We start from the raw sequence: 27,592 nt of genomic DNA on the forward strand, positions 1-27,592 counted from the left end.
AGATACGAAGACAGAAGAGAGAGGTGTGGAGAAGAGTGTAGAAAGGAAGACTATGAGGAAAGGTAAAAAGAAGGAAAATTAGATATGACATATTGTCATGGTTAGGGACAGGTGTCAACTTGGCCAAGTTGTGGTACCTGTTCATCTGATTGGGCAAGCGCTGGCCTGTCTGTTGCAATGAGGACATTTCATAGGATTAGGTCATGATCACGTAAGCTACATCCACAGCTGATTCCATTTGTAATCAGCCAAAAAGGAGTGTCTTCTTCAATTAGTGATGCTAAATGCAATCATGGGAAGCCTTTTAAGGAGGACTCAGAGGAGACAGGTACCATTCCTGCTTTGGCTGGTGAGCCTCTCCTGTGGAGTTCATCCAGGCCATCCAAGTCATCGGCTTCGCAGCCTGCCCTGTGGATTTTGGACTCTGCATTCCTACGGTCACGTGAGACACTTTCATAAATTTTATATTTGCGAGTGTTCCCTGTTGATTCTGTTTCTCTAGAGAACCCTAACTAATACACATATAAAATCCAGAAGGCAAAATAGTAGAGAAAGTACTACCCATGCAGTAATAACACTGAGTGTTAATGGATTAAACTCTCCAATCAAAAGACATAGTCTGGCAGAATGGATTAAAAAACAGGACCCATCTATATGCCGTCTCTACTCAAAGGACATGAGGCTAAGGACACAAATGGACATTTACACACCAATGTTTATAGCAGTATTATTAACAATTACCAAAAGATGGAAACAGCCAAAATGTCCATCAACAGACAGTTGGCTAAACAAACTGTGACATTTACATAAGATGGAATATTATGCAGCTGTAAGACAGAATAAAGTTATGAAGTATGTAACAATATGAATGGACCTTAAGGACATTATGCTGAGTGCGATTAGCCAAAAACAAAAGGGCAAATACTGTATGGTCTCACTGATATGAACTGACATTAGTGAATAAACTTGGAATATTTCCTTGGTAACAGAGACCATCAGGAGATAGAAATAGGGTAAGATATTGGGTGATTGGAGCTGAAGGGATACAGATTGTGCAACAGGACTGAATATAAAAACTCAGAAATGGACAGCACAATATTACCTAACTGTAATACAATTATGTTAAAACACTGAATGAAGCTGCATATGAAAATGATAAAGGGAGGAGGGCTGGGGCATAAATGAAATCTCAAAGAAAGATAGACGATAAAGATTGAGATGGTGTAATCTAGGAATGCCTATAGTGTATAATGATAGTGACTAAATGTACAAATTTAAAAAATGTTTTTCCATGAGGAAGAACAAAAGAATGTAATTACTGCAGTGTGCTGAAAATAGATGGTACTTAATATTTAAAAAAAAAAAAAAGAAGAACAGCACCCTCGGGACACAGGCTGGGAAAATCATGAAGAGACCTCAAGACTACTGGTACATTTAGAGGAATCCTTGCAATTTTAATTTGTCAAACACCTTTACTGGGGCTTTCTATGAAGTTCGAATAAGAGAGCCCCATCCCTAAACCTTCAACTCCAAACTTCACTTCCTAATTTTCATTTTGTTCACATGCAGAGGCTTAGACTTAGACCTACGCTGGCTAGTTTAAAAAAATTTTATTTTAAAAAAACTTTCCATTCTACCACTTAACTACCCTTGTACCTCCCTATTCAGTGACATTACCATCCTCATAGCTGTGTGTCTTCAGAGCACAGGCTGCACCTCATTAAGTCAGGCTGACTGCAGGTATTATTTCTCTCTTTTTTTCAGCAAAATCTGCCTCAACATGGGTATGTGTCCTCCAATTTATATGTGTTGGAGTATACCCTCAGTTGTCCCAGTCCTTAGCCTTCCCCATTCAGGGAGCAGATCTCTCACTGCTGCTTCTCACAGGAGTGGGGTGAGGACATTCAAACCTAGGACTGAAAATGCAGCTTCTGTACACATTTTCTCAGATTGTCTCTCTCTGACCTGGGACTTGAAATGTTCTCTCCCAATCCCAGCTCTCCAATAGGTGAGGATCTATCCTACTGCTGTGAGAGAGAACATATTCTGTGTTCCCAGAGGGAGTGGTCCCAGCTGTAGTTTCTCTGTCTATCCCAAACTGTGTGACTGAGTGAGGAGGAGGAGAGAGGACTAGTGTCCAGGAAAGAAATCTCCTACTTTATATTCTTCTACTTCAATCAGGATTTGTAGATTCTCTCATTAGTCCATATCCTCCTCCAGATTTCTGAACAGATCAGAATTGTTCTTTTTTAACACTGAAACTCTGCGGAGAGATTTTCAGTAACTGTTTATGTTGCTATGTTGATGATGCCACAAATTGCATACTTCATCCTGTATCTGTCCGAAATTATTGCTCAAATCAATAGATCATTCATTTAATTGATGTGTGGCATTTAATCATAAGAAAGAACTTCATTTTATTCATCAATAAATGAAACAATAATTTTGTGATAAAAAAAAACTTTCCATTATATTTCAAGCATAGACAGAAGTAAAGAGAATATCAAAAAGTCATGGTTCTCTCAATGCCTTAGATTGAACTTCCTATAGCCTTGCTTTAATTTGGACATTTTTACAGCTTTAGAATTGTAAATTTGCACCTTAATAAATTACCCCTTTTAAAGCTAAACAAACAAACAAAAAATGAGGGAGAAATTAAAACATTTTCAGACAAAAAATCACTGAGAGAATTTGTGACCAAGAGACCAGCTCTGCAAGAAATACTAAAGGGAGCACTAGAGACAGATACAAAAAGACAGAACAGAGAGGTGTGGAGAAGAGTGTAGAAAAGATGACTATGACTAAAGGTAAAAAGAAGGAAAATTAGATATGAGATATAAAATCCAAAAGGCAAAATGGTAGAAAAAAGTACTACCTGTACAGTAATAACACTAAATGTTAATGGATTAAACTCCCCAGTCAAAGGCACAGACTGGCAGAATGGATTAATAAACAGGATCATCTATATAATGTCTACAGGAAACACATCTTAGACCCAAGGATAAGCATAGGTTGAAAGTGAAAGGTTGGGAAAAGATATTTCATGCAAATAATAATCAGAAAAGAGCAGGAGTAGCTATACTAATATCCAACAAATTAGACTTCAAATGTAAAACAGTTAAAAGAGACAAAGAAGCACACTGTGTATGAACAAAAGGAACAATTCAGAGACTCAGAGAGAGAGCAGAGAATGCTGCAGCACCATGAAGCAGAGAGCCCACCAGCCAGCGACCTTTGGAGATGAAGAAGGAAAACGCCTCCTGGGGAGCTTCATGAAACAGGAAGCCAGGAGACCAAGCTAGCAGACGACACCGTATTCTCCATGTGTCTGTCCAGCCGAGAGAGAAGCCCTGACTGTGTTCGCCATGTGCCTTCTCACTTGAGAGAGAAACCCTGAACTTCATCGGCCTTCTTGAACCAAGGTATCTTTCCCTGGATGCCTTTGATTAGACATTTCTATAGACTTGTTTTAATTGGGACATTTTCTCAGCCTTAGAACTGTAAACGAGCAACTTATTAAATTCCCCTTTTGAAAAGCCAAAAAAAAAAAGGAACAATTCAGCATGCAGACATAACAATCATAAATATTTATGCACCAAACCAGAATGCTCCAAAATACATGCGGCGAACACTGAAAAGGGAAATAGACACATCTACCAAAATAGTTGGAGACTTCAATTCACCACTCTCATCAATGAACAGAACATCTAGATAGAGGATCAATAAAGAAACAGAGAATCTGAATAATACAATAAATGCGCTAGACTTAACAGACATTTATAGGACATTACACCCCACAACAGCAGGATACACCTTTTTCTCAAGTGCTCATGATCATGCTCAAGGACAAACCATATGCTGGGTCACAAAGCAAGTCTCAATAAATTTAAAAAGATTGAAATCATACAAAAACGCTTTCTCAGATTACAAAGGAATGAAGTTGGAAATCAACAATAGGCAGAGTGCCAGAAAATTCACAAATATGTGGAGGCTCAACAACACACTCTTAAACAACCAGTGGGTCAAGGAAGAAATTACAAGAGAAATCAGTAAATATCTCGAGGCAAATGAAAATGAAAACACAACATATCAAAACTTATGGGATGCAGCAAAGAGAGAAATTTATTGCCCTAAATGCCTTTATCAAAAAAGAAGACAGGGCAAAAATTCGGGAATTAACTGTCCACTTGGAAGAACTGGAGAAAGAACAGCAAACTAACCCCAAAGCAAGCAAAAGGAAAGAAATAATGAAGATTAGAGCAGAAATAAATGAAGTTGAAAACATGAAAACAATTGAGAAAATCAATAAAACCAGAAGCTGGTTTTATGAGAAAATCAACAAGATTGATGAACCCTTAGCAAGATTGACAAAAAGAAGAAGAGAGAGGATGCAAATAAATAAGATCAGAAATGGAAGAGGAGACATAACCACTGACCCCACAGAAATAAAGGAAGTAATGACAGGATACTATGAACAACTTTATGCTAATAAATACAACAATGTAGATGAAATGGACAACTTCCTAGAAAGGCATACACAACCAACTTTAACTCGAGAAGAAATAGACGACCTCAACAAACCAATCACAAGTAAAGAAATTGAATGAGTCATCAAGAAGTTCCCCAAAAAGAGAAGTCCAGGACCAGATGGCTTCACATGTGAATTCTACCAAACATTCAAGAAAGAATTAGTCCCAATCCTGCTCAAACTCTTCAAAACAAATTGAAGAGGAAGGAAAGCTACCTAACTCATTCTACAAAGCAAACATCACCCTCATACCAAAGCCAGACAAAGATACTACAAAAAAAGAAAACTACAGACCAATCTCTCTAATGAATATAGATGCAAAAATCCTCAACAAAATTCTAGCAAATCGAATCCAGCAACACATTAAAAGAATTATACTTCATGAAGAAGTAGGATTCATCCCAGGTATGCAAGGATGGCTCAACATAAGAGAATCAATTAATGTAATACACCGTATCAAAGCAGAAAAACCACATGATCATCTCGATTGATGCAGAAAAGGCATTTGACAAAATTCAACATCCTTTCCTGTTGAAAACACTATAATGGATAGAAAAAGAAGGGAACTTCCTTAAAATGATAAAGGGAATATATGAAAAACCCACAGCTAATATCATCCTCAATATGGAAAAACTGAAAACTTTTCCCCTAAGATCAGGAACAAGACAAGGATGTTCACTATCACCACTTTTATAGTCAACATTATTTAGAGATAAGAATGAAGCTGATCAGGTTGGGACTGATGTAATTCAGAACACAGGGGTGAGGAAGACAATGTCTATATTGTAGAACCTCACCTACTCTTTGAGAACAAGGGAAGAAAGGTTTATTTTGTCTAGAATCTAAATTATCTGTAGCACATAATCTAACTCAACCACTCTGGATAGATGGATAGCTCATTTAAACAACTGAAATGCAGGAAGCCCAGAATAAGAAAGAGGGCCTTCAGTCCTGTATAGCTTAATGAATGTCTGGATACATCCTTGAATATATGAAGCAGATAATCAAAAAGTATTGACAAGGTCCCTTGAGGGATGGGAGGAAAAAATATGTAACTATTAAACTTTACTGCTGGAGAAACCCCTGATACTGTGTCAAACATTAGGGACAACCAACTCAATATGGCAAGCCCTTGATCTTGAGGCTTATTCTTGTAAAGCTTATGTACACAGCAGAGAAGCTTAGCCTACCTATAGGAGGACCTCTTTTGTTGCTCAGATATGGCCTCATTCTTTCTAAGCCCAACTCTGCAAGTGAAATCATTGCCCTCCCCTCCCTTCCATGTGGTACATGACATGCAGGGGTGAAAGTCTCCCTGGTGGCGTGGGAGATGACTTCCAGGGATGAGTCTGACCATGGCACCATGGGATCAACAATGCCATCCTGACCAAAATAGGGGAGAAGAAGTGTAACAAATAAGGTATCAGTGACTGAGAGAGGTCAAATGGAGTCAAAACGCTACTCTAGAGATCACTCTTAAATAAGTTTCAGTTAGACATGGCTAGCTATCATAACTTTCCAAACCCCAACCAAAACCATTTCAGCCAATTCTAAATAATACCAAGGATTTAATCCTTGTATGTAAGATTCTACAAAGGTTCCATGCACTAGGGTAACTTTCCAGATACCTACTACCTCCAGATGGGTCACCGGACCAGAGAGGTCCTAGAATCTAGAGGGGCCAGTGTCTCTAGAACATCAGCTCGTTCCATCTCCCTAACACATATTATCGACAGCCCCTTCTAACATGAAAAAGTTAGAGTGGACATAGCCCAAATACCCCTAAAGAATGGGACAGAAAGACCAAAGGTGATGGTAGAGTTATACAGAGAAGGTAGGGTTTAACAAACGAGCATGATTACTGAATCATTAAACTATATTTCTTTTAGTCTTCAGTATCCTAGAGCACCTAGGAGCAAAAACCTATACCTGTGGAATTGTAACCCATCCAAAACTCAAATCTATTCTATAACCAATTGCTGCGATGTGCTTTGAAATTTATTGCTTTTTTGTATACATGTTATATATACAAGAATATTTGTGATGATAAATAAAAAAATATTTATTCCTTCTAACACCCAGTGTTCTGGAGAAGCTGGAAGTAAAAACCTGAGATGATGGTATGGTAGTCCATGACAAACTCTGGGATCTGTCCTGTAACTACTAGTTAAAGAGTTCTTTGAAAACTATTGCTTTGTTCTTTCTTTGCTTTGTATATATCTTGTACTATAAGAAAAAGCAAAAAAAAAAAAAAAAGAGAGAGAGAGAGAGAGAGCCCCCTCCTGAAAGCCAGCTGCCATGCTATCAAGAGGTTCAACCCAGACTACTGGAAAGTGGGAGGCCACAAGGGGAGAGATGCTATAAGAAAAGAAACCATCTTGACTCTCACAGCCCCATTAAGCTCCCAGCTGAATTCACCATGAAGAGGTGAAGAACCATCCAGCTAAGCCCAATCAACGCAAGAATCATTGTTGCTTGAAGTTACTAAATTTTGAGGTGGTTTGTTAAGCAGCAGTAGATAACTGAAATAGCCCCCAAATAAGAGAAATTCTGTGATCCAACAGTTAGATGTCATTTTTTATAATAGTTTAATTTAAGTAAAGCAGGGTATTTTCTATTTCTTTACATCATATTCCTAACTATATTTCTATAGTCTACCTTTTATAATGATCAGTTCTAATTCTATTCTAAGTTAACAAAGAAATTATTTTCAGAGACAAGTACAGCTAATTGGATCCCACTCTTTGATTGCCACTTATTTTTGTCATGCTTCAATGCTTTAGTTGTCCCTCAATGCTAGGTGCCAAGAGGCCTGTTTTGTAGCTCAAACTAAGCTGATTGTTTCATGAACAATAACACAATGGAAAAGTACTGGTGTTCAAGATACCAAATTTTTATTAATGTTTTTTTTTTCTGACTATAAAACTAATAGATGGTTACACTAGGAAATCTGAGAAAAACAGAAAACTATAAAGAGGAAAACAAAAGCCACCACTATTTATCTTTTCTAGGGATAACTAGCTAATGTTTTAAGTTCTAACATTTAAGGAAGTCATAGATAACTTTAGAAGCCACACATCTTTGGGATCAACAAAAGTATATGCCAACCAGGCCAGGCTCAAAATAAGGCTTTGGACAGACAAAACTGTCATGGAGAAAATTTTTTTCTTTTGTGATAATAATAATGTTATCGATAAGGATAAGAATAACTGTTATGGAGGACTGCTTGCTTGATAAATACCAAGCACGTATATTAAGTTATGTGATCCTGTCCTTACAACCTGTAAAAAAGCCACATCATCACCATCATCATCATCATCATTTTCATCATCATCATCACCACAGTTTCACGGGTCAAGTATAAAAGAGATTTTGAAGCAAAGGGAGGGGCTTCAGCATTATCACTGATACCCCTGAATTGCAGAGGCGAACCGGACCCAGGAGAAAATCAGCAATGTAGGTGGCTGCTTATCCCGCAGTATTACAACCCAAATGCATGTTTCCGGATAAGGGAACAAGATAGGGTCGCTCAGGGCTCCTTTTGCCGTGTGTGCGTGTACCGGACGTGCTCACAGATTTGCCACCTTTGTCTATCAAATTCCTTCCCTTTGATTTCATGACAGTGAGCAGAAGCCTAACACTTTAGGCATCAGAATGAGAAATCAGAACTGTATTCAGAAATACCATCCTTGCTATTAAAAGTAGTTGTAACAGAGTATCTGGTTTATCCCAGTTTGAATAGTTCTCAGCTTTTGAAGTTTTTCAAAATAGGACTTTTATAACTAAATTTTTAAAACCTCAGATTTCCTAGTTACTTATTTGCTGTGGATAGCATATAAAATATGCATGTAAGGTTATGTATCTTTATAAATTTTATATTTGCTAATTATGCATACATAAGATTTCAACACTTTAAATTAGACATTTGCTTAAATGAGGTGTGACTTCTACTTTTTGAAATAAATGTTTCTATATGCACTTGCATTGTACTCGGAAGCTGTATCCTTTTGTCCTACTTTCTGGGAAATCCCTTTTTATCTTTTAACCCTTTTATTTATACTTAAAATATTGATAACCACAGTTTTCATTCTAGGAGTTCTTTCTGATTCTCCAATAGTTTCTTTTTTAGGACATTCTGTTCTGTTTTAAGAATGAAATATCTTCTCATAGCTCATAGATTAATCAGTGTTTGCAAAGTTTATTCTGTTCTGTCTACTAGCTGTTGCTTTTGATTTCAATTTATTTTTAATTTTCATATTCGAAGCTCTCCTCATTTGTCTAGCGACCCTTGGTTGTCTGCTCTCTTTTAATTTTTAAGACATTTTATTAAGAAAAATTTTAAGTGTATACAATAGAAGAGAAAATAGCATAATGAGCTCCCCATGCACCCATCACCTGGCTTCAACATTTAGCAATATTTTAGCAATTCTCCTCCCTCCCCTACACATATCCTCAAAAATCTTTGTTTTTTTTCTCTGCTCTTTTTTAACAGTTCAGTACTAATCTGGAATAGTTCAGTACTAATTTGGAATTCTGTGGACATGGTTGAGGCGTGCTTACTGGAAGACTTTATTCATAAATGATTCACTGGGGAGCAAGCCTTTCCCTTAGATGAACCTCAAACATCTCTACAAACCTCAGTATGTAGAGATCTTTTCTCCAGGGTCACTCAGTTTCTTCAGAAAATGAACATCTAGTCTTTTCCCTGGTAGACAGACTCTGATGGTAAGAGCTGTGCGCACCAGGAAGGGGATGACCACACCTATAGAAAGTTACAATCTACAACCCTTGTCTCTCAATGGCTTTCCACCATACCAGATGTCTCTAGTACCTAAGACTCTCTAAGACTGGATGGGGTATATCATCTTACTTCCTCTCAGGATTCCCCTGAACATGTTCTTTTAGTTTTGGCTAAATCCTATATAGATCAGTACTATCCGAAAGAATTTTCTGCAATGCTGGAAACACTCCTGATTTTCACTGTTCAGTAACCCACATGTGGTTACTGAACACCGGAAATGTGGCTTGTACAAGTGAGATACTGAATTGTGAACTGAACTAGATTAGTTTACATTTAAATTGAAACAGTTACACATGGGTGGTGGCTGCTGCACTGGACAGTGCAGACCCAGACTGATCTTACCTTAGTTCCCAGTCTCTTCTCACCCCAAGCTCTCCTTCTCTCTCTGTATTCCAGGCACTCTGACCCTCTTTTATTTTCTAAGACACTCATATTTCCTCTTGCCACGCAGCATGTGTAGTCTGCTCTTGCTAGAATGTTCTTTCCTCCCCTACTCCCCAACTTCTTCATCTGGTCAACTACTACTTTTCCTTTATTACTTAAAATTGTCCACTTGTTTATGGTTAATTTTTTGCCTCTCCACCACTCTAACCTACCCATCAGCCAGAATTTAAGCTCCACTTGAGCAAGGACCCTATCTGCCTCATCCATTACTGTAGTCCTAACACTGGCCCAGCACACAGTTGGCACTCAGCTAATATCTCATGAATGAGTGTCCCCTCCTAATTTTAATTGTCATCTCTCTTAGAGATTTCCATTTTCTACCTATAAAACCCTTTCTTGCTCTTGTAGTTTAATCACACATTTCCAATTGTCCCTTGAGCATTTCAACTTAAATACCCTACTGTCTACATATTAATGCCATCTCCTTTTCAATGCCACATTAGCTTTCAGAAAGCTGGGCACTATTTGTGTCACAGAACTCCCAACAAACAAACCTTCAAAGACATCCAAGGGAAAAATCAGTTTTAAAGAAACAGCGAATACACAGCACATCCTGCAAAGTTCTTAAGTCACTTATATACTGATACAAAGAAAAAGCAAATAGAAACATTTCTGCAATGACATAAAATGAGAAAGTTAAACTTACCACAAGTTCAAAAATGTCCATAAAGACAGAATGTCCTTTAGGTGTTTTCTCATTCAGGCTGGCAGGAGACCAGATCCAATAGAAGTAAGTACCATCTGAAGAAAGGTGCACGGTGCTCATGGTGCTGCCAACAGGAAGATGATTGGCTGGCATTGGCACCACCTGACACACCTGCACAAGAAAGGGAATAAAATCTCATCAGTGGAGCCTGCCCATGCCAAAACAAAACAAAGAAACAAAAAATTTCATCAGTGTGATCTGCAAAGCACTGAATAATTTCATCAGCTCATGATTAATGCTATTAAATTCCAGGGTAAAATTTTACTAAGATTCCTGGTCAAAAGAAAAACTCACATTTATCTCTAAGAATAACATGCGAAAATTATATGGCAAAAATATAAAAGTTCAGGCCACTGTGGCTCAGCAGGCAGAATTCTTGCCTGTCATGCCGGAGACCTGGGTTCACTTCCCGGTGCCTGCCCATGCAAAAAAACAAAATACATACACACACATATATATAAGTTCATATACTGAACAGTGAAATAAATATGAATAGCCATACAAGAGATAAAAGAATTCTACAGATTACTTCAAATTACATTTTTAATCTGAAAAAGAATTTATTAAACACTTTCAACCTACTATGCCTGTGTGTTTTAGCTAACATTTTTTTTAAATACAAAGTTTTCAGGCACTAGCTCTTCCTGAAACTTCCCTATTCATCTTTATATCCCCAGCACCTACATTACAGAATAACTCAAAGCTGTTTAATAAATACAGAGAAAAGGGGGAAAAGGAGGGCAGGTGGAAGGCAAGAGGGAGAGCAGGAAAGAGATAATAGGGGAAGGAGAAAAAAGAAAGAAAAAATGAAGGCACACGAAATACCCTAACTTAGCACGTGAGGGCTTACTGAAATTCATCAAGTCCATCAAGGGAAAAACAAGTATCGGTCTTTTATATTAGGCAAGACAACATGTGTTTCTATACTAAATATTCTTCAGTGTCAGCATAATGAATTAAACTTCACATCATTTCACATTAAATTGGTAGTAACGTACTAATTTCTACTGCTAGAGGTCAGCACTGAAAATAAGGGAAAATGAGAATTAAGGAAACTGCTGACTAGCTTTTTTTTTTTTTTTAAATAAATCCAGGAGTAGTAGAAGAGCTGAAAACCCAAAACTTATTATTAAAATAAGAAGGTCAGATGCCTTCAGCACTGAAGAACGATATTCAGCTATTCCATCTTTGTGGATGAGTCACAAGTTCTCCTAAAGACACTTTGACCCCTCAGTTCATTCCATATGAACTTTTACTAGACTTCTTTTGTCTGCTTCAAAAGTAAAAACTCCTTAGATGTGTAACCATAGTTTGAATTTGTAGGTGCCAGGAAATCTAAAAAGTCTATAGCTATTGATTGGCCTAAGCTGCCCCCTCAATTGCTTCCAATGCACATATCTAGGTAAGTGACCTACATCACGGTTTTCTTGGACACTGTTGAATTTTTTGCAATAACATAGAGAAAAGTGACACAAACACATTGTTTCAAAAGTAAACCATGTTCTGTTATTTAACATCTTTTTAATTCCCTAGCCTACAACTTCTAATTCAAATAAATATGAGATATTTCTCATCTGTCTACTTCAGCAACAAAAAATGAAGTTCCTTGGGCATCTTGTTAATTCATTAATTTTATTAACCAACAATATTGAGCACCTACTATGTGCTCTGGAGATTCAATGTTGACAAGACTCAGACCCTGTTCTCTAGAAAAGGGATAGTTGAGTGACAGACAAAAAGAGATTAAACATCCCATTTAATTCTTAACTCTCACCATTCAGTTCAACTTGGTTGAGGGCAGGGAATTGTAATATAAAGAGCTCAAATCCTAAGGCTGAGAACTATAAGCTCAAGTTATGCTTCTTATTGGTTATTATTGACTGTGATACCTTGGACAAGTTACTTAATCACTCTGATCTACATTCATTCAACTATAAACACTTACTGATTACTTACAATGTGCCTATCCTCAACTGCTTTATCTGTAAGATGAGCCTTCAATAATTACACCTCATAGGTAGGAAAAGGGGAATATGTAAATTACCTAGGCCAGGCTTAGCACAGAGACTTTGATAAACTGTAGTTCCTATTATTGTTATCATTATTAATCAAGTACTCTATGTCTTACACCGCATTGCATCCACTAAAAGTCCATAATTTTTTAAAAAAACTGAAAATTATAAGTGCTGGTGAGGATGAGGACAGATAAATGGTGGGAACTGTTGGTGGAAATGTAAAGTAGAGCAGCCACAGTTAGAAACAGTATGGCAGTTCCTCAGAAATTTAAATACTGAATTACCATATGACCTGTAAATCCCATTTCTAGGTATATAGCCAAATTGAAAGCAGAGAATTGAACAGATATTTGTAAACCAATGTTCATAATAGCTTAATTCACAACACCCAAATGGTGGACACAGCCCAAGAGTCCAACAAAAGATGAATGGATAAACAAAATGTGATACAGCCATACAGTGGAATATTACTCAGCCATAATATGACATGGATTAATGTTGAAAATATCATGCAGAGTGAAATAAGCCAGGCAGAAAAGGGTAAATATTTTATCATTCCATTTATATGAAATACCTAGAATATGCAAATTCATATAGACAGAAAGTAGATAAAAGGTTACCAGTGCCTGGATTGGGAGAGGAGTTAGGGGAAGTTAACGCTTAATGGGTATGAATTTCTGTTTAGAATGATAGAGAAGTTTCGGTAATGGTTGGTGGTAACAGGAGCACAAAATTATGAATTTAATTGATATCAATGAATTTTACACATGAAAGAGGTTTATAATGGGAAATTTTATATTGTATATGCTAATACAACAAAAAATTTTAAAGTTCATACAAATGAACTCTGTTAGGGCATTGTGTTTTGTGTTATATTCTAGGGATGCGAAAATGAAAAAAGACATGGGTGGGAATGGAGAACGAGGGTGAATGTTTAATTGGCATAGAGTTTCTGTTTGGGGTAATAGAAATGCTTTGGTAATGGTTGATAACAATGGTGGCACAACAACATGAATGTAATTAGCACCATTGAATTATATATCTGAAAGTGGATAAAGTGATAAATTTTAGGTTGCATATATATTACCAGAATAAAAATTTAAATAAAAGTAAAGATGAATAAGACAGGATCCAAGCCTCAAGCTGGTAGAGGCAAACACCAGTGCTGCAATAAAGTGCTATGAGTGCACTAAAGATGAGCTCTTAATTCATAACATATTATAATTTAAATCTAGAGTCATTTCAAAGTTGCCTATCCTCAGAGAATAAAAAAAATTTGCAAAGTCCCCTTGGGGGACTAGGACGAATGGAGGAAATGTTCAACTTCCCCATCTGGGGACTTCTTGGTATTCTCACAATCAGTAGGGACAACCAATTCAGTAAGGCTGAACTCTCGATCTTGGGGCTCAACCTTATGAAACGTATTCTTATAAAGAAGAAACTAAACCTGCTTATAATTATGCCTAAGAGTCACCCCTAGAGAACCTCTTGGATTACTCAGATGTGGCCTCTCTCTCTAAGCCAACTCAGCAGGTAAACTCACTGCCCTCCCCGCTACATGGGACATGACTCCCAGGGGTGTAAACCTCTCTGGCAAAGTGGAACAAGACTCTAGGAATGAGCCAGGACCCCGCATCATGGGATTGAGAAAGACTTCTTGACCAAAAGAGGAAAGAGAGAAATGAGACAAAATAAAATTTCAGTGGCTGAGAGATTTCAAACAGAGCCGAGAGGTGGAGGGAGGTTACTCTTATGTATTATATAGATAACCCTTTTTAGTTTATGGTATATTAGAGTGGCTGGAGGTAAGTACCTGAAACCGTTCAACTGTGTTCTAGAAGCCTTGATTCTTTAAGATAATTGACTGTCTAACTACACAGCTTTTACAATGTGACTATGTGATTGTGAGAACCTTGTGTCTGATGCTCCTTTTATCCAGATGTGCTGATTTGAATCTGTTATGTACTCCAGGAAAGCTATGTCCTTTAATTCTCATTCAATATTGCAGGGTGGAATCTTTTTGTATTGTTTCCATGGAGATATGATCCACCTAATTGTGGGTGGTAACTTTTAATTAGATGGTTTCCCTGGAGATGTGTCTATACCCATTCAAGGTGGGGTTACTTACTGGAGCCCTTTAAGAGTGAACCATTTTGAAAAAAGCTTCAGAAACAGAGAGCTACAAGAACCCACGGAGTCAAAAGAATGGACAGAGTCCCTGGGAAGCCATCAAAGATTCCTGGAGAGAAAGCTAGTAGAGGTTGCCATGTGCTTTTCCAGCTAAGAGAGAAACCTTGAACATCAATGACCTTCTTGAAACAGGGTATCTTTCCATGGATGCCTTAATTTGGACATTTTCACAGACTTAGAGCTATAAACTGGCAACCTAATAAATTCCTCTTTTTAAAAGCTGTTCCATTTCTGGTATATGACATTCCAGCAACTTTCAAACTAGAATACCAGGGAATGGACAGATAAGTTAAAAAAAAAAAAAAAAGAATAAAAATACATAACTAATGGGGAGGAATAAAAGGTAAAAAAAATGGGTAGATTGAAATACTAGTGGTCAATGAGAGGAAGGGTAAAGGGTATGGGATGTATGAGATTTTTCGTTTTTCTTTTTCTTTCTTTTTCTGGAGTGATGTAAATGTTCTAAAAATGATCAAGGTGATGAATATACAACCATGTGATGATGTTGTGAGCCACAGACTGTACACTATGGATGGATTGTATGTGTGTGAAGACTTCTCAATAACAATATTAAAAAAAAAAGTTGCCTATCTTGCAGAAAGGCTGTTTAGAACAAACTGAACAGGAAATAATGCCTTACCAAAATAGGGCTTAGTAAAATGAAAAACTTTCTAAAAAGCTCGTATTTATGCCATCTTTGATTCTCTGAAATGTTTGTCTTTTTAAAAAATCATAATAAAAAAAGCTTGTTGTTGGCCTTAGTAACTCTTATAGAGCATATTCACTCAGTTCATATGTGAAAACTCTAAGATATTAGCAAAATAAAGAGAACACCAAAACTATGAAAATTAAAAGGATGCAACTCTGGCAGGAAAATATAGTAGCTGCATTACTTCTGAAGATGTCAGGAACTTTTCTTACTGTATTCAGAATATGAAAGGCAATGCCTTGGATTACCTGAAGAGTATTCTGGTCAATGACCTGGAAAAGGGAGTGAGGCTTATTATCAAAAGAGACAGGCCGGTGGAGAAGACTGCCGCTGCCAAAAGCAACCCATCCTGCTTCCAGCTCCTCATTACGGCAATATACAAAACCTCTGTGGAAAAGAAAGGTACACAGGCTGTGAGTACATGGCTTTGTCTAAAACCCTACTCAAAGCTGAAAAAGACACAAACATTTTCTATCCAATTTTTAATAATGACTAAAGTACGTAAAATATCTAAAAGAGAGTGAATATATTGCATTGATTTTGCAGATGACAATCACACAAATATTAATTTTTCACTACTAATTAGAAAGGGAAAAGGTTTAATCAAATATATACCAAGATCTCAAACTGATTTTCTTTTGGCAGCAATTCATAGATATCATACCTCAATGAAAATCACTGCTAATCCAATGTTAAATACAAGTACAAAGAGATTCAACTAGAAAAATTTCCATTCATCAACAAGAAGAAATCACTGATATTGTTACACAAATCCTGATTATAAGAGGAATTTCTGGTTTTGACTCTATCAGAGTCAAAACAAAGCTAAAATGAATTAAGAGAACAAGAGAAGGGAAGGGAACAGTAATCATTTGAATTTATGCAGACCTGTTATTTAGTTACTAATCTATAGGGAGTCAGTATGTACCCCCAGTTGACATCTTCACAGAAATTAATATGACAGGAAAATGGTCTTGCCAGATCATTCAGCAAGTTCCACGCAACTGACCTGAGAGTACCATGTAATCCAGACCCCAATTTGCTTACTCCTCTTCCAACTGAGTTAGTGGTATACAGGTAAAGACCATCTGCTGTGAGACAGCGTCCCAAGTCAGCATCTGAAATAGTTTTTCACAAGTAAACCATATACATGCTTTTTCAAATAAAATTACAATTACAAAATGCTTTTTCTAATGAAAAATAAAAAAATATTAAGAGGCTGAGTGAGAGATAATCTCTCACTTTTAAAATAAGAACTTTAATGTGACTACTGGGGAAGATAGCCCAAATAAACCAACCAAAATTCATGTGGGACTGGCCACCAAAATCAAGAAAGAGGTAAAAACTAGTTATTTAAGGGACAGACATGGTATGATTACACTTATATGAAGCAGCTAGACTATGGAAACCAATAAGGACAGGAAGTAAAGTACAGATTACCAGGGGCAGTGGGTTGGGGGGTAGGGATTTGATATAAATGAGTATAGGGTTTCTGTTTGGGGTGATGGAAAGTTCTGGTACTGATGGTGGTAAGGATAGCAAAACATTGTGAATGTGATTAACCCCACAGAATATTATGCTTGGGAGTTATAAAAATGGGAAAGTTTATGTTGTATATATGTTGCCCCAATTAAAAATACAAGAACTGGAGAGATATTGACAATTAAATTCAACATATGAGCCTGGACTAGATCTAACAATGAAGGAGAAAAATAAAGGACCTTGGTGGGTGGGACATAAGGAAAAACTAGAATACAGATTGAAAAATTTTTATGACTGTTAAAATTCTTGAACTTGATAACTGTGTGTAAGGTGGTTACAAAAGTGAATAGCCTTGTTCTTAGGAATTGTGCATGGAAGTATTACGTTTAATTAGAACGATATATAAAACTTACTCTGAAATGTTTAGAAAACTGATTGATAGTTGGATCGATAGATTATACATCTTATGTGGCAAAATGTTAAAATTGGTGGATCTGTGTTTCTTGGGGAAGGGATTTGTTGGAGTTCTCTGTATGGGGCTTCCATTATGTTTGCAACTGTCCTGTAAATTTGAAATTATTTCAAAATGAAATATTTCAGAAAAAAAAGTTATTAGCAGGAGAACATGACTCATCTTGACTTTTTTCTTTTTTTGAAAAGTAGATGTACTAAGTCAATTTTCAGCATGCCTAATTCTAACCTGAAAAGACAAAGAGCACAATACTTTTATTACAAATTGCACAGTAGGAAAAGTATAAGCTTTTAAGTGCCTAGGACAGTTGTAGGTGACCCTGGATCTCTTTGAATTTCAGTATTTTCAATTGTAAAATGAGAATAATAATATTTACCTCATGGGGTCCTATAATGGTTAAATGAGATAATATAGATAATATACCTGGTACTGTCTGGTATAAGGAAAGTCAGTGCTACATAAATGGAGAATGATATTTATTGACATACTAATGACACACACCAAATGAAAATCTGCTACAGTGTATTTTGCATCCAGAGAGTCTAATTTTAGTTTCTGAAGCAACATAATACAAAAGGGTAGTAACTCTTCTATTTAAAAACAGCAACTATTTCCCCTTAGCTATCTTCCCCAAGCTAAAAGAAACAATCTCTCTTTATATATGACAGAAAATGGCTTACTAACTCATATTCCGAAGACTACTACTACAAAAAGAGAGTTTATGAATAAAACTTTGCATTTATTTTCATAATCATTCCACTCACTATGTTTAAGTGGAATTTGTCTAACTGCAGCATGTCATATTAGAAGAAATCTAATGCCATACCATGTAAATTAGTACAAAGTATGTTGTTATCTTAAAAATTCAATGTACTAATACAAGATAAGTAGGACCTATAGTTACTGGTTCCTCAAAAAAAAAAAAAAGATCAGTTAAAGTAGGTAGTCATTTTCAAACATTAATTTCATACCTTAACTAAAGCTTACAAATATACATTCATTCACTAATCTTTAGATGCAGGCACAAGGCCCACTGAGTATGGGTCAGGCTAGGGGTGGGAGTGAAGGGAGATGTGCTGGTTTGAAAGGATGTATGGACCCTGAAAAGCCATGTTTTAATCAAAATCCCATTTCGTAAAGGCAGAACAATCCCTATTTGATACTGTATGCTTGAAACTGTAATCAGATCATCTCCGTGGAGATGTGATTAAATCAAGAGTGGCTGTTAAACTGGATTAGGTGACATGTCTCCACCCATTTGGGTGGGTCTTGATAATTTTCTGGAGTCCTATAAAAGAGGAAACATTCTGGAGAATGAAGGAGATTCAGAGAGAGCAGAGAATGCTGCAGCACCACGAAGCAGAGAGTCCGCTAGCCAGTGCTTTGAAGATGAAGAAGGAAAACACCTCCCGGGGAGCTTCATGAAACAGGAAGCCAGGAGAGAAAGCTAGCAGATGATGCCATGCTTGCCATGTGCCCTTCCAGCTGAGAGAGAAACCGTGACTGTGTTCACCATGTGCCTTCTCACTTGAGAGAAACCCTGAACTTCATCGGCCTTCTTGAACCAAGGTATCTTTCCCTGGATGCCTTTGATTGGACATTTCTATAGACTTCTCGGCCTTAGAACTGTAAACTAGTAACTCATTAAATTCCCCTTTTTAAATGCCATTCCATTTCTGGTATACCGCATTCCAGCAACTAGCAAACTAGATCAGGAGAATAGATCAAACAAGGTTACTGTTACCTGGGAAGGTTGCCCTCATCGAGGATGAAAACTGAAGGGGTGGGCAAAAGAGGCTGTGATACCACAACTAATTAACACCAATTTCTTAGAGACTCACTTTTGTTAAGTTTTTCTAAAACATTCAACATTTTTATAGAAATAATTTCCTAGTTTTAATTATTTTTGCGTTCGTACTTAATTAGATATGCAAGACCACCAACTACAATAACAAACAAGTGTGGGAGCAAGGCCACCTCTCAGTCAGCCTGCGACTTTGCTGGTGGGCGTATGAGCAGATATGTCAAAAAGAACGTACTATCCCCCACTGGCTGTGGGTTTGGTGTGCCACAACATGTTTTACAGGGAAATGGAGATGCCTGATGCACCCAGAAAATCACTTAAATGGAGATCAATTAAGAAGGCTTTTGCCACTTTAACTGAGATAAGTGTGATAAACTGACATAAAATACTGTGCAACTGTGTAAAAATTTAAGCCAGCCCAGGTAGTTTAAAGGAGACACTGATGAATTAATTTTCACTTGAACCTTTTCTTTCTTTGCTTTTAGAACTTAAGGGTTCATCAATACACACACAAAAAATTGTAACAAGAAATAGTATCAAGTAGCAAGACCTGAAGCTTTATCATCAGGCAAAAAATGTCAACTTGAAGCTCCCATGCCCAAATTCAAATACCCAGGAGCCAATTTAAGTAATTCATGCCTCCTGCAAGAGTGTGTGATGATACCTTTTCCTTCTGATAGTAAAACCTACCATTTAACTAAAAACGATTTTCTTCTCTCACAGAGTATCAGCTTTTACATTTTTATTGATAAAAGAAGACAATGAACACACATTAAAGGAATCTCAAGCTTTAATTAAAAGGAACACAAAACAATTATGGAAACTATTCTTTCAAATCTTAGTATAAATCACAGTAAAAATGTAAACCCCTTACATTACCTTTATTTTCAGAACTGGAGCCAGTGTTGCTATCTGGAGCAGGCAACATGTCTTCATAGCCCCAAGATACTATGTGTTTGCCTCCAAGCAAACATGATGGGGATCCAGGTCCTCCTTCCAAAAGCAATAGCCTATAAGGGTAAGAGGGTAAATCACAAGGACATCAAGACTATCCCTTTGGGCAAGAAAATAAGTCTCCCTACCACCAAAAAGTGCAGAAAACTGAAAATATTATACATTGAAAAAGATCTTTGCTACATATATATAATTACATATATACAATTTTAATAATTTCAAACTTATAGGACAGTCACAAAAATAACACAAACTCCACTCAAAAAACTCCAGCATACACACATGCCCCCGAATACAGAGATCCACTGATTTTAATATTTTGCCACTTTGCCCTTTTTACCTTTCCTTCCTTTCTTCCTATCCTTCCTTCCTTTCTTGTCTTTCAGTCTTCCTTTCTTCCTTTCTTTCTTTCTTTCTCTATCTTTTCTCTCTTTGTTTCTATATCTATCTACTATCTAATTTCTGAACATTTGAAAGCAGGTTCTAAACATCATAATCGCTGAACAAATAATACTCCTATACATCTTTTCTACAAACAAGGATATTCACTTGTGTAATCATGCTAAGTGCAGTTATCACATTCAAGAAATTTAGCAATAAAAAAAAAGAAATTTAACACTGATATAAAGCTTCATTCTAAATTCCAATTTGTTCTTGTTTCCCAAAAATGTCCTCTTGTGCCTTTCCTCCTCCATTCTTAGGTATCATTCAGTGTCATGCATTGCCCTTAACTGTTTTTCTCTCTTTAGTTTATCTTTCTTTCTTTTCCAATTGTGGAAATATATATACAACATAAATACTCCCATCGCAATACCTACCAAGCATATCATTACGTGGGATTGATCACATTCACAATGTTGCAGTACCCTCACTACCTTTGACTACTAGAACTTTCCCTACACTCATTTTGCATTACCTCCCCATTTACTTCTTCTCTCCACCCCTGGTAACCAACGTATACTTTACTTTCTGTCTTTATGTGTTTACATATTCTCTGATCTTTTGTGTATATGTGCTTACCATGGGGCTTAAATTTAACATCCTAAATCTGTAATAATTTCATTTGCTTTGATACCAAGTTAACTTCAACGTCATATACAAACTATGTGTTTATACTCTTTCATGTGGTTTTTGTCATAAATTACATATTTAGATATTGTGAATCTACCATTGATTTATCATTACATTTTATGTATTTGCCTTTTAAATCCTGTAGGAAGTAAAAAATGGAGTTATAAACTAAAAATACAACAGTACTAGCATTTATATTTACTCCTGCCATTATCTTTACCAGAGATCTTTATTTTTTCATAAGGCTTTAGTCAACTGTCCATTGTCTTCTCAACCTGCAGAATACATGTGCGCATTTCTCATAGTGTAGTGATCAAATCAGTAAGCTTTGGTTTATGTGGGAATGTCATAATCCCTCCCTAACTTTTAAAACATTTTTTATTATAAAATATAACATATATACAAAAAAAGGAATAAATTTCAAAGTACATTGTAAGAAGGAGCTATCCATAGAACAGATTTCAAATTTGGTATGGGTTACAGTTCCACAACTTCAGGTTTTTCCTTCTAGCTGCTCCAAGATACTGGAGACTAAAAGAAGTATCAATATATGATTCAGTAGTCATATTCTTTTGTTACAGCCTATCTTCTCTGCTGTAACTCCTCTTTCTCCTTTGATCCTTCTCCCAATCTTTAGTGATATTTGAGATATACCCATTCTAACTTTTCATGTTGGAAAAGGGGTATCAACAAAATGGGATGGGGGGTGGAACTAGTTGATGTTCTTGAAGAGGCTGACCACTCTGGGTTTCAGAACTTACCTGACCTAGGAACCACTGGGAGGTTATATGTTTCTGGAAAGTAATCTTAGTGCATGAAACTTTTGTAGAATCTCAGGTAGAGCCCTAGGCATTCTTTAGAGTTAACAGGAATGGTGTTGGTTGGGTTTGGCAAACCATGGCAATTTGCGGTATCTAGCTGACACTTGTGTAAGAGTAGCCTCCAGAATAGCCTCTTGACTCTATTTGAACTCTCTTGCCCACTGTTACCTTATTTTGTTACATTTCTTTTACCCCTTTTGGTCAGGGAGACATGTTGATCCCACGGTGCCAGGGCCGGCTTCATCCCCAGGGAGTCATGTCCCATGTTGCCAAGGAGACTTTCAACCCTGGATATCATGTCCCATGTTGCCAGGGAGACTTTCACCCCTGGATATCATGTCCCACATAGGGGGGAATCCCTCCCTCAATTTTGAAATACTGTTTTGTTGGATATAAAATTTTCGGTTGCTTTCCGTACTTCAAATATGTTTTCCCACTGCTTTTTTGCCTTCGTGGTTTCCAATGAGAAATTGGCACTTAATAGTATTGAGGCTCCCTTGTATGTGATGTGTTGCTTTTCTCTTGTGGCTATCAGAATTCTCTCTTTTTCTTGGACATTCAACAGTTTGATTATAACATGGCATAATGCGGGTCTATTTGGGTTCAACCTGTTTGGAGCAATTTGGATGAGTATATTAATGCCTTTTGTTAACCCTGGGAAGTTTCCAGCCATTATTTCTTTGAATATATTCACTGCCACTTTCTTTCTTTTTTGTTCTGGGACTCCACAATGCATTTATTGGTATGCTTAATGGGTACCACAAGTTCCTCAGGCTCTGTTCACTTTTTTCTCATTCTTTCTTCCTTCTGCTCCTCAGACTGGATGATTTCATTGTCATCTTTGAGTTCACTGATTATTTCTTCTGCCAGCTCCAATTTGCTGTTGAACCCCTCTAGGGAATTTTTTTTCTATTTAATTGAGGGTTTATTGGAAGAAATTTTTCTAATAAACATGATAACTGGAAATGTAGTTTTGGACTATAATAAGAAGTTTTTTATCAAAGTTAAATTTCAACTGATTCTACGATCACATATAGTATCTGAAAGCTTACACTAAAGACTTAGGAAGCCCTCATTGTATAATTTATGATTTAACTGTGAAATATCACTAATTCAAATATATGAACACCATTTTGCCTGTAAAATGTATAGGACATTTTTGGGAGGTAGGGAGTGGGTGCGCAGGCCAAGAATCAAACCCACATTTCTTTATGGCAGACAAGCATTCTACCACTGAACCACCTGAGTATACGACATTTTAACAATTCACAAAATGCTAATTTTGGACAATAACTTTTAAGAAATTAAAAATCTTTAAAACTTCTAAAGCCATAGAAAATCAAGTGGATTTATTTCAGATGTAGAGAAGAAATCAATGGAATTTTCAACTATCAAGTATAAATTTTTCCTTAATGAACACAGCTTATATCTAATTCTTAAAGATACTATTTTGGAGCCAGGCAACAACTATAAATAAAAATATTATTATTACTATCTTGGTTATAATTTAATGAATCAATTATGTAATCTAGCCAACAATACAGGTAGCGTACATTATGTCATGTATATAAAATTGATACAGAAATCATCTAAAAGCTTTGAAATATAACTGATGGATTTTTGTATTTATAAACTAATGACTTTGGGAGTAGACAGGAAGAACAAAGGTACTTAAAGAAATCACACATCCTAAAATCTACAATGATAGGGAAAAACTACTAGATACTAGTTTTAAACACCCACGTTATAATAATGTAATATAAATCAATCATTTTAAGTGATCTACAATATTTTTAAACATGCAATATAAATTACAAATACATATAACAACATTGCAACAACTAAAAGAAAAGAAAGATGTAGAAAATCTTTATAATAAAATTATTGCATTTAATGACATTTTCTTGAACAAAAAGTAAAATCATCAAATTGCTTAATTTACCAACATAAACAATACCTTTTCAAATTAGAGGAAATTTATGTATGTATACACCATCTTCTAACAACAAAAACAAGGAAGTTAAAGTCCTATAGTTTGTCTGATTTAGATGAGGTAATCATGGAAGTAAAAGGATATTAAAAGTTATTTATTTTATCATCATGCACACTTAAGTAAAGTATTATGCCTTCCACCAAAAATTATTTACACCCATTTATTCAGTTAAAAACACTAGCTTGAAGAGGTACTAATATATTTCATTTATAATTATTTCTCTACAGCAATCAACTGTTCATATTTGGAGCATGTTGAATAAAATATTGTCTCATATGTCTCTTTTGCTTTTTTAAGTTTCAACCATTAAAAGTTCAAAGTACTTGGGAAGAATCCTGATGTCCTGAATGAACTGGTGAATATGTTAAAATCAAGCAGTGTGTTTGTGTCCTGAAAATACTCTTAAATTCACACAAATGTTGCTTGGGTTGTAGAGCTCAGATTTCTCCTACTGGCACTAAGATATCTGAAGATCATTTGTTATGAAAGATTCATACCAATTTTGTTTTGTTCCTTCTTCACTAGCTGCTGGACTTCCTTTCCCATTTTCTACCTTCGTTGTTCTGCTTCTCTTTTCTCAGTCTGCTATTTTCTTTTTCTTTTAGTCATAATCATTTATTAAATCCTAATTTCTCAGTTACAAGCCCCTCCCTCCCATTTGATCATTTAGGATATATGGGCAATGACAATTCTAACTTCTCTGTGCTGAAAATGGTTGTTGAAATTATGGGGTGCAAGAATGAAACTGGTTGATGATCCTGAAGAGATGGGGTTTCAGAGCTTATCCTGAACAGGAGCCATCTGGTGGCTCTAAGTTTCTGAAAAAAATAAAGTTAACAGGTAAAACTTTTATAAAGTCTTAGACAGAGTGTATTCTTTAAAGTTTTCAGGAATACTGTTGGTTGGGGCTTGCAATAATATGGAAATTTGCAATATTTGGCTGAAGCTTGCATATAAGTAACATCCAGAATGACCTCTCAACTGTATTAGAAATCTCTTAGCCACTGAAATTTTATTTTCTTTCATTTCTCTTTCCCCTTTTGGTCAAGAAGGCATTGTCATTCCCACAATGCCAGGGTCAGGCTTATATCTGGGAGTCATGTCCCATGTTAACAGAGTGACTTTCACCCCAAGAGTCATGTCCCACATAGGGGGGAGGGTAGTACATTTATTTGCAGAGTTTGCCTTAGAGAGAGAGCAAAAAAAAAGGTTCTCTGGGGATGTCAGTCTGTTATTTTCTGCTGCCTCAGAACTTCTTCTGTTTGTTGCTTCTTCCTTCAATGCATTGGTATTTTCTTGCTATAAATCTAAGTTACCTAATTCAGGAGATTGATGAATAAAAGGCATATCTTGCATAGCTGCTAATCTACTAGAGAAATCTGTGCTACCACCTTGCATGCTAAAATGTAAAGCTTCTCTCTTCTTAGTATCGATTTTCTGATTTTCCTTATGGTTGGTGTCATGTCCTTAAAATAGTCAGGTTCCAGCTGTTCCAGAGCATTTGTTGGTTGCCACATTCCCATTCCCTCCTTCAATCTTTATACTTGTTGGTATAAACAACAAGGAAGTCCACTTTTTAACATCTGTCTGCTTAGGAACTGGTGAATAATCAACTGGAGCTGGCAAAGTTATTTGGCTTAATTTCCATCCTCTGCCAGATCTGCATATTAATCTCTGTAGGAATGAGAACACTGTTGCTAGGCAGGTACAAACTTGAAATAACGAGAACTCTGTGACGGCCATGGCAGGAATCCAAATCCACTGTATAGATGAGAAAAATGACATAAGCATTTTCAGTTTACATTATGTGAAGCCATATGAAATGCTCTAGTGGCTGGAGGGATGCTGGGTGGGCTGGGATTTGAATTTGGGATTCAAATTCAATTTTCTCTTGGGAGGTGCAGGGCTTGTAGAGAGAAGAGAGGAGGAACTGGTGAATTTCTCTGCTGGAGGAACAGTTGGGGATTGGTTCTTGGGGTTCCGGCAGTCCTGTCTCCCCATATGTGAGCAGAACATGGTCAGGGCTGCATGCCCAGGCCCTATTCCAGTCACAGTTCCTTCACCCCGGAGTTCACCATGCTGACCTAGAAACAGCCCTCTAGGGAATTTTTAATTTCTGTTAGTGTGGTCTTCAGCTGTTTGGTTCTTTTTTGTTTTTCTTGAGGTGCATGGTCCGGGAATCGAACCCGGGTCTCCCACCATAGAAGGCAAGCATTTACCACTGAACCACTGTTTGGTTCCTTTTTATAACTTCCATCTCTAAAGTGATATTCCCTTTATGTTCAACTATCATTTTCCAGATATCCTTTAGTTCTTTGTTCATATTTTCCTTTAGCTTTTTGAGCATATTTAGGATCTTTTTTTTTTGAAGACTATCTAGAATGTTTCAGTTGTGATTCTCCTCATTGATGGTTTCTAATGCTTTGATCGTCTCCTTTGCCTGGGTCACCCTTTCCTGTTTCTTTGTATGTTTTGTAATCTCTTATTGAAACCTGCACACTTTTATATTTTGATTTGCTATTGCTAGAATTTAAACTTTGAGGCATCTGTTGTTTAAGCCTATATCCAGCTAGTATTACGAAAGGGCTTTCCTTCAATGTTAGGAGCTAATAAAAAGAAAAAAAACAAAAGGAAAAAAACACCTTTCCAGTTTTGAGGATTGCCCTGTGCAAGTGCTCTCCTTCAGAACTTATCCATATGGTGATTTCAGAAAATAGCTTAAGGCCAAAGTGTTAGGGGCCTCCCTGATCCTTTCTGCTCATGCATCTTGTCTAGGGCATTGGCAGGTGGCCCTAGGAATTCCCCTGTCTACACAGTTCTGATGTCTCCTCTTCCCTAGAAACATTTCCTCATGATCCTGGCACTACACTATGTCCTCCAGCCAACAATCCCTTGCCCCAGGCAGCCACTTGACTGTTCTCCCACAGCCATTTTGTAGAAGAGCTCTATGAGCTGCCTTCTACACACAGGGCTAGTTCTGGGATGGCAAGTCCCTCAGACTACCACCACAGAGACTGGGCCAGACACACATGCTCCCATTATGTGCACAAGGATTACTCTGCTCTCTCCAGAACCAGGCATCCATACTGGGAGCATGGGCCAGCTTCATGCCAAGGTGATGAAGGGCTGGAGAAGCACCAGCTAGGGCACCAAGAGTTACAGCCACTTTTTGTTCCTGCAGATTTTATTGACATATATTCATTTATCATATATTTCATCCAAATTATACAATCAATATCTCACAGTTACATGATTTAATTGCACAATCAGTATCACATTCACTTTCAGACCATTTTCAATACTGCAAAAAGAAAATTATCAGATAGACACAAAAAAGAAAACCCAAACACCCCATATCCCTTATCTCCCCCTATTATTGACCACTAGTATTGGTATGGTACACCAGTTACTGTAGCTTGAACCACTTTTAAATACAATTTTTTTCCATTCAACATTCCACTCTGCTATTGTAGTCCTTGAACTGTTTTCTGGAGCATTGAAAAAGACGTTTATGCCAGTTCTTGGTGGATGTTCAAAGCTTCTGTGGGGGAGGGGAAACAGAGAGCTAAAGCTTCTTTCTCCATAATCTTGATCCCAAAATA

The 27,592-nt window shown here is 36.8% G+C and overlaps 1 protein-coding gene and 1 pseudogene across 5 annotated transcripts in view; both read right to left on the reverse strand.

Annotated features, from left to right (window-relative positions):
* HECTD4 (HECT domain E3 ubiquitin protein ligase 4) overlaps nucleotides 1–27,592 on the reverse strand; it is a 282,965-nt gene that overhangs the window by 165,013 nt on the left and 90,360 nt on the right. For all 5 annotated transcript variants that reach the window (XM_077159888.1, XM_077159886.1, XM_077159887.1 and 2 more), the window contains exons 4-7: nucleotides 20,031–20,161; nucleotides 16,403–16,511; nucleotides 15,642–15,780; nucleotides 10,420–10,590 (exon numbers count right to left, since the gene is read on the reverse strand). In XM_077159888.1, coding sequence (XP_077016003.1) covers nucleotides 10,420–10,590; nucleotides 15,642–15,780; nucleotides 16,403–16,511; nucleotides 20,031–20,161 — 550 coding nt within the window. The remainder of the gene's footprint in view (nucleotides 1–10,419; nucleotides 10,591–15,641; nucleotides 15,781–16,402; nucleotides 16,512–20,030; nucleotides 20,162–27,592) is intronic.
* LOC143683638 (receptor-binding cancer antigen expressed on SiSo cells-like) lies at nucleotides 23,945–27,347 on the reverse strand (annotated as a pseudogene).

This window comes from Tamandua tetradactyla, chromosome 5, assembly GCF_023851605.1.
Source record: "Tamandua tetradactyla isolate mTamTet1 chromosome 5, mTamTet1.pri, whole genome shotgun sequence".
Taxonomy (NCBI): domain Eukaryota; kingdom Metazoa; phylum Chordata; class Mammalia; order Pilosa; family Myrmecophagidae; genus Tamandua; species Tamandua tetradactyla.